Source organism: Dendrobium catenatum, unplaced genomic scaffold, assembly GCF_001605985.2.
Source record: "Dendrobium catenatum unplaced genomic scaffold, ASM160598v2 fragScaff_scaffold_1237, whole genome shotgun sequence".
Taxonomy (NCBI): Eukaryota; Viridiplantae; Streptophyta; class Magnoliopsida; order Asparagales; family Orchidaceae; genus Dendrobium; species Dendrobium catenatum.
In genome coordinates, this window is record NW_021319699.1 from 69,024 (window position 1) to 77,898 (window position 8,875).

Sequence of the window (8,875 nt, forward strand, 5' to 3'; positions counted from 1 at the left end):
TACACCATTTCTAGTATGACTCCTACCTGAATACCATAGTTTAAATCCTAAACTATCAATTTCCTTAGCCTTATCTCCAACTCATTTAGTTTCCTGAATGCATAAAATATTTAATTTCCTATGAATCATAATATCTATTAATTCCATTAATTTTCCTGTAAGGGAACCTATATTCCAAGTTCCTATCCTAATTTTAGTTTCATGGACTAGCTTCTTTGCCCACATCCGTCCTTGATGTGGGAACCCTTGCCTATTTAACACTGCACCCGGGCGCCGGTGCAGCGGCCCTTGCACACTTGTCACTGTATTCAGGCCATACAGCGCGTCGCTTCCAGGGGACACCCTAGCATTAACACAATTTCTTAAAGGATTCATGTCATTATTGTTCGACAAGTTTTACGCTGGCTGTCGACTACCTAACGCAACCCTCCATGTTTCTCATCCAGGACTTGGGACCTGGCAACGGCAGGCTCTCCCTATCGCAGTCCAGCGGTCCCGAAGCCCTCTCGAGTTCATCCTGTCTTGAGATCTCGCCGGCGTGATAAACTCGTTCACCGGATCCGGATCCCAGCGAGCCCCATCATCTTCCTCCTCCACCGCCGTCTCCTTTGACTCCTACCAATTCGACTTTGGCATCGGATCCGGCGGCTCCTCATCCGCTCGCCCCCTCAAGGACCAGAAGCTCAACCCGAACGCTGTCTCATCAAATCCCATCTTTTCCTCCTTAAAGCCTACCACTCCATCCTGGACCCCCTCGCCGGCGACAAGGCCGTCGTGGCCCACCAACCGGCGACCGCCGACCGATCTGGCCTTCTGAATCCTTCTCCTTCCATGACAGGTGACATATTTGGGCGAAGTTGGTCTTCTACGACATCTTCAACCTCCAAGCTCGGCATCCAAGACAAGAACCCTAACCTGTTCAGCGATTTAGTCGGATCTGCAATCGGGCAGGGCCGCTCATCCCAGAACGTTCCCCTCAAATCAGCCCCGCCGAAAAATCCCTCCTTTTCTATGGCCGATCTGAAGAGCTCCGTCCCAAAAACAAATAACCCTAGCTCCAATTCAACGGGAAACTTCTCCTCCTTCATTAAATCTGGCCCTGCAATTGGAACTCCGATAAAATCGGCTCCTGCTACCGCTTCGAACTCTAAACAGAATCCCTTTGGTTCATTGATGGACTTTACATCGAAGCCCTCATCGAACGTGCCTTTGTCTACAGTGAAATCCTCCGGAAGTGGTGGTGGTGAGGGTGCTTATGGTGCTTTCCTGAATGCCCCGACGGCTCAAAAGCCTCAACAGGGATAGTTTGCTGATGTGATAAAATGGCTTTCTTGGGCTTTTGTGCTGTTGGAGAAATCTGGGAACGCTGCTTCTTCCGATGAGGTTTTGATTTGCAGAGCTTCTTGTTACAAAGAAGTTGGTGAATATAAGAAAGCCATTGCTGATTGCTCAAAGGTGCTGGATCATGACAGCACTAACATCTCTGTGCTCATACAACGAGCTCTTCTTTATGAGAGCTCTGAAAAATACAGGCTTGGTGCTGAGGATTTGAGGGCAGTTCTCAAGGTCGATCCTGGCAATAGAATTGCAAGGAGTACTATTCACCGACTGAATCAATTTGCCGACTAACTGAAGAGGTTTTTCCAAGAACAAAATATCAAAGAAGAGAAAATAAAAGGAGACCTAGAAGAAATTGAATAAGAGAAAATCTCAGTGGCACTGTGCCGCCATAATATGAAAAAAAGGAAAGATGATATAGCAATTATTGCATAAAAAGAAATAAGTAAATAACTATAAAAGAAAACTGAAACAAAAGTAAAATCAAATTAACATTGTTTAACTTAATTGACATTTATATCAAACAAAATGGACAAGCAAGAACAAAAAAAACGGATCAATAAATTGACCATGATTAAAAGGTACTTACCTATGGTTCTTACTTTAAAACAAAGGCACTAATGAAGAACTTCAAAAAGCTCCCTTCTAAATTGAAAGGTGCTTGCAAAGGTTCACGGTGCTCAATGGGCGCCTTATCTTACCTATCTGCTCGGAGCCAAAGCACTCGAGACTCAATAAATGTGCATGACATGCAATTTAGTATCCTTACATAAAGCCATGCACACAAGAATAATTGCAAAATGAGACAACCAATTAAGAAGCATGCACAAATCATAAATAACATCATCACACAATCACAATATGTCACAGCTAACCTTCCCAAGAAGCATTGTATCTAAGCAAAGTTACCACTTGCATGAGAAGTTTCCAAGGCATCAGACAACATTGCAGCTACCTATGTAAGATCATTACAACTCAAATCTCCTAATTAATTCATCCAACTGACCATTGCTATTAATTTCTACAAGTTGTTGACTATTGTCAATCTACCTTGATTCAACAATCTGGAAGAAGCAATAGTTATTGATCAATGGACATTTGGATGAATAAGTAAGAAGATTTGAATTGCAATGATCTTGCATGGGTAGTTGCAATGTCATGCTACCTATTTTCAACCGCACCCTCCATTCTCCAGCAGGAACATTAGAAACTAAGCTCTAAACAAGCCAAACACAAGAAAATTTAACACAAGCCCAATTGGTGTAGAACTCAATGCAACCTCAAAGGAAGATAAAACATATTAGAATGAAGTTTGAAGAGACCTGCACTCAATAATAATACTTATTTACATCACTAAAAGGCTCCGAAATTTCCTGGAATGCAGAATATGAATCAGACTTCTCAATTAGTAGGTCCGTAATGACGAATTCTATTAATCATAGGTAAAAATGACAAAAAACTATAGAAAGGTATATGCGTGATGCAAACTCAGTATCATAACTGCAAATGCAACAGCACATAATAATCACACAAATTGGGAAATTCAGGAATCATTCCACAAAACCAACAAATTTCAGGGGTTGTTTAGTTTGTTGTAATATATAGAAATAAAGTGGAAACATACATTTCATTCATTCGGTTTAATGTAAGGGTAGCCACATTTACTATAAATTAGCTCAATGCTGAGTCTGCCAAAGCCCCTACATTTTCACTGCGCAGCTTGTTTTTACTTTTATTATTTTTTTAATACTACGAACTATCATTGGCCACCAAAAAACCTTTACCATTCTCACTAAATACCATAAATTTTAATTTATAAACTCGTGATCATAAATTTCACAGAAAAATTCCTAAAATGCAAAGTGGCAATCCAGAAATAAAAACCACAATCCCTACCTGCACCAGAATAGAATTCAACCGCCCTCCTCCTCCTCCAAGGCAGCACCCATGGCTAGCAGTGATATCTTCAAACATCACCACAAGCTTGTAACTTTCTCTACCATCCTCTAGAAATATCTCCATCTTCTTCCTCTCAGGCATGAACTCCAGCACGACCCCCTCCCACGAAGTGAAGACCTCCATCTGCCCCTCGCCCAAGATTCCGGCGTGGAGAATTCCTCCACTGATGCGGTTGCTTGCATCAACAGCCCTTGGGAGGATGTCTTCAGGCGAGGGAAAGACAGCAAGATTGGAGCGCTGGAATACTGGAAGCAGGCCTTTGGAGTAGAGGAAGCAGGCGTTCTCCGCGGCGGCCAGGCACTTGAACTGGACTCGGCCGAAGCCCAGAGACATCCAGTTCCTGTGAGCGGACGCGATCTCGCAGGCGAAAACCGGGCCGACGACGGACTCGAAGAAGCTCAGCAACTCCTCCGCGATTGCTGTGCGGGGAATGTTGGAGACGCGGACTGTCAATCGAGGAACGCCCATCAGGAAAGCAGCCGGATAACAGGAGGTCGGAGGGTTAGGGTTTTGGGCAGCATGGGGAAGATGAATTATAAATTTAAAATTTTAAAGCGCTTTAAAATTTTAGCTAGTTGGATTGTGCACGTTGTTTTATATCTAAATTTGTATTAAATGAAAATCGGATCGGATCTGTCGGTTCAACTGGTTTAATCGTGAACCGGTTTTATGACCGGTTCAGTCCTAATGAAAAATTGGTCTAGTATCAAATCGATCAAAATTAGTTTGAACCGCCGGTTCAACCGGGCGACCGTTGAATCGGACCGATTCTTAAGAACCGGTCGGTTCAACTAATAAAATATTTAAATAATTTAATTTAATATAAATTGTTTAATTAAATATTAAATTAATTTAAATATCATATATTTTTTTTGACAATATAATTCCAAAAATTTTATGTGTAATATATATTAAATATAAATAAACTTACTCACATGATGTCATAATACCATGTGAGATCTTAATCCATGGATATAAGAAAAGGTATATAAACAACACAACATAAAACTCCTAAATGTTGTAACACTAAACACCTAGTAGTTTTTAGTTTCAACTTTCAACAATGTATGCATGAGACTTGTTGAATGAGAGTTTGTTGGAAAAATTTTGTGTAAAATATTCAAATAAAAAATCATCATAATAATTTTTAAACTTCTTAAATTTATAATTATTCAAATAAAAATAATTATTTGTAATTTTTAAAGTTCTAAATTTTTTTTCTAAATGTCAAATTAAATGATAGAAAAATAAAAAATCTTAAAAATAATATTGTATGACTTTATAAATATAGTTTTATAATATAAAATTTATATATAATTTATATATGTAAATTATGCTTAAATATATAACATAAAGCAATTATTTATATCAAATATATATATTTATATATAAACTAAATTTAAAATTGAAAATTGTAATTTGCATTAGAAAATAAAGGGATACAAGCAACTAAAGATAGTAATCACATTCCTTCTTCAACAAGTTAAATAAAGAAGAAGGAATGCATTTATCAAAAAAGCAATCAAAATTAAAACTACTATCTATAGCTAAAGTAGCACAACAATCTGCTACTTTATTACAATTTCTAGAAATCAAATGAAAGATAGCATTATTAAAATCAATAAGGAAAATAATGTCTTTATTCCAATCTTCAAATTGCTGCCATTTTATCTTCTTCAAGGAATCATGAAGCCACTTGATCATATTACGGTTATCTCCTTCAATAATTACTCCCTTGTATTGGAACATCCATCGTTGCAAGTGTTCTATAAGTAAAAAAACATCATGTAGTTCAAGAGACGCAATATCCCAATGCTTCAACTGATTGCCAAAACCACAAAGGAAACGCCCCTTATGATCTCTAGTAATAATTCTAAGACCTGCATTATATGATTCCTTCATTGTAGCATCCATATATATCTTTATCCAATCTAGGGGAGGAGGATGACAAATATCAACAAACTCCAATCGGAGATCAGCATCCCAGTTTCCTATAATTGGATTAATTGACAGCTGTATAATGGAACTTAATACATTTGAAGCCAAAAAATTAACATATAAAGTGATCATTCCAAGCTTTATTTGATTTCTTCTTTTTTATGAGAAGTAAACAGTTGTAAAGTAAAGTTTCACTATGTTCAAGTTGACTATAGACAATATTTTCAACTCATCTAAACACTTAGAGTAGGAATCAAATATAGAAACTTGAAATCCCCATTAACGCGGCTTATACACAATCTGAAGCAGCTAACTGCATAAAACAGCAACATGCTCATGGTTTTCCACATCATTACAACCACACAGACATCTACTTGATTGCAGTAAGTTTCTATAATTCAAAAAGTTGTTAGTAGGGAGAGCAATCTTACATAACCTACACCAAAATAGATCAACTTTAGGCAGTAATTTGAATTTCCTGAAATAATTCAATGTCTAATTAGAGTTGTCTTTCATCGCTCTCAGGTTTTCGTGATCTTCTATCCAGGCTTCAAACGAAAGAGTAGTAATTGATTTACTCAAATGTTGTTTAATAAGTTCCATGCTATCTTCATTCAAATTCGGAGATAATTTGATTAATTTGATAACCGATATCAAGTCTTCATTAAAACAGTTATTCATTTCCAAACATTTTTAGTTGCCATCCTCAGAAATAAACTTGTGGACCGATTCATTGTGAAGCTCATGACAATTAACTTAAGTAGGCCATTTGTTAAGAGTTTTATGAAAGTTCTAAGAATCATTCATTATATTCACTTTGATACCATTCACCAACTTCAATATAACAACATTTTTTAAATACTTTGCTCCATCCACCAAAATTTTCCAAGTTGGAGAATTCCCTCTTCTAACCATACCACTCCACACATCACTTCCATATTTAGATATGATAGCACGATTACACGATGAATAAGGATTTTGAATAAATCTCCAAGTCAGTCTTGACCTCAAAGGTCCAACTTTAGTAACTGAAGAGTGAAGGCCCAATCCACCAAGCAACTTTGGTTTACAAAGATCTTCCTAAGATACATAGTGTAAGCCTTTCCTATCTTTATCTTTATGCCATAAGAAATCTCTACACATTTTATCCAGCTCATACAAAATTCTTTTAGAAACCAAAGAATGTGTAGATAAAAATATTGGTAGTGAAAGAAAAGAACTTTTGATCAGAAGAACTCTTCTTGCCAAAGAAAGATATCTACACCCTCATGCATTTATCCTTTCCAAAGCATGGTCTAAAATAATTTTGAAATCATAGTTCATAAGCCTTCTCAATGCCATCTTCACTCCCAAGTATTGCATCTCTTTCACTATCTTGAACCTCAACTTCATAGTAATTCTCTTCTTACACCTTATCTTCATTGAGTTCCTAAATATGATTTGAGATTTCATGTTATTTACTTTGTGACATGTCCACCCACAAAAATCCTTCAAGATTTTCTTCAAACTAAGAGCTGATCTCATGGAAGCATTAGAGAATACCAAAACATCATCAGCATATAATAAATGTGTAATTTTATCAGATTTAGGGGATACTTTAATACCCAACTCAGCACCCCTTTGATAAATAGCATTAGAAAGCAGTTGGAGCATAGAATATACAAATACAGGGATAACGGGCAACCTTGCCTAAATCCACTTTTAGCTTCTATCCAATCCATTCTCCTCCCATTAATGAGTATAGAAAACCTCACCTTTTGAACACATTTCATAATAAGCATAATGAGCCTTGGAGGAAACCCAAACCACTTCAAAGATTTTTCTGTTGTGGATCTATGGTTTATTATTTTGATGATAGCAAACATTCTTTTTTCTTTATGATTGCCTTATCTACTGACATTTCAGGTTCACAAGATCAGACTGCATTTTGAAATCAGCTCAAGATTGGGTAGACTAGGTCTGAGTCAGTTTGTACCCTTTTCCTTCTTGAGTCTATTATATTTGGTGTGGCTCCTAATGCTTTGTAACATAGAAGAGTTTCAAACTGTTCCCTAGAGTTTACTGTTTTTGGTAACATCGTCCTGAACAATATTTATATCGGCCGGGACAATCTGTTTAAAAGAAGAAACCCTAATTAGGGCTTCCTCATTAAAGCAACCGTCATTATACAAAACACATCGTCCTGGACGATTTTGTATCGGCCAGGACGATAGGCTCAAAACATAAAGAATCTGTCGCCAGATCTATTTAAGAATTACTTATTTTTAGACATCAGCCTGAATTCACCTCTCTTTTAATTAGCTTTGGGCCAGTTCTATAGGGCTTAACATCCCTAACGAACTTTCAAGTGGTATCAGAGCGGGATTCATAAAAAACTAAGTTTGAAAACTTTTTGAATTTTGATCAATGGCTAATTTTTCAAATCGTACTATTGCGGAAGGTTATTTAATCACGAGACCACATTTATTTGAAAATATTACATTTGATTTTTAGAAAACTCGCATGTCTACATTTTTGCAATCAATTGATTTCCAAATGTGACATATGATTTTAACTGGTTATTCTTCACTATCATGAGTTTTAGATGGAATTAAAGCTGATATTCCTTTTGATCAATGGAATAGGGAAGAACACTTAAATGCTCAATTGAATGCAAAATCTTTAAATTGCTTTTTTTGTGCTTTGAATTTTGAAGATTTTTTGTTAGTATCCACATGCACTACTGGTAAGGAAGTTTGGGATAAACTACATACCATATATAAAAGCACGAATGAAATCAAGCAATCAAAGTTGAATATTTTACTACATGATTTTAAACTTTTTTCCATGAAACCTTATGAGACGATCTTAGACATGTATACAAGATTTATTCAAATTGTAACATCATTGCATGTATTAGGAAAATAATTTTCAAATTTGAAAAGTTAACAAAATTCTTCAATGTCTACTGGATAAATTTGATTCTAAAGTTGTTGCTATTTATGAATCAAAAGATTTGAATGAATATTCTATTGATAATTTGATTGGCTCACTCATTGCCTACGAACAATGTTTGGGTCAAAGACTTTTGGATGCAGGTGACATGATTGTTCTAAAAACTGTAAATACAAAAAAAAAGATTGCTTAGTTGGTGACGAGTGCAACGACTTGTCAAGCAAATCACAAAGCTCACCAAAGCATAAGCATCAACAAAAGTGGAAAAAAGGTAAAAATGGTAAGGATGTTCATATTCCTTCTAACGTTATTTGCTTTCGATGTAGGAAGCCTGGATATAAGAAAAATCAGTGCCTTAATATAAGAATTCTTCCTAAGAAAGAAAAGTGTAAGGCAAAGCTAATCTTTAACTGGGGAAATAATGAAAAGCAAAAAATCTCCTGGGCAGACTTGATTTCTGAAGCATCGGACCAGGAAAGAGATAATGGTTAAAAGCTTTGTTTTTGTTTTTGTGTTGTTTTTATTTTTTGTTATTTTCAGTATTTCTTTTTTTATTTTTGATTTTATTTTGTGTTTTTGTTTTTGTTTATTCTTTGTTTTTTTTACTTGTTTCGTGGAATTTTTCTTTGACCAACACACATTCATTTTTCTAAAAATGAAAAATCTATTTCGTATTTTTTTCTTAAAATCTTTGGTAAGTTGCGAT

The 8,875-nt window shown here is 36.0% G+C and overlaps 1 protein-coding gene across 1 annotated transcript in view; it reads right to left on the minus strand.

Annotated features, from left to right (window-relative positions):
- The window catches only part of LOC110113272 (probable RNA-dependent RNA polymerase 2), a 47,380-nt gene extending 43,526 nt beyond the window's left edge, over positions 1–3,854 (minus strand). Inside the window, exon 1 of the mRNA XM_020845777.2 lies at positions 3,235–3,854. Within this exon, the coding sequence (XP_020701436.1) occupies positions 3,235–3,765 (531 nt within the window). The 5' untranslated portion in view covers positions 3,766–3,854. The remainder of the gene's footprint in view (positions 1–3,234) is intronic.
- Between the last annotated feature and the right edge of the window lie 5,021 nt (positions 3,855–8,875).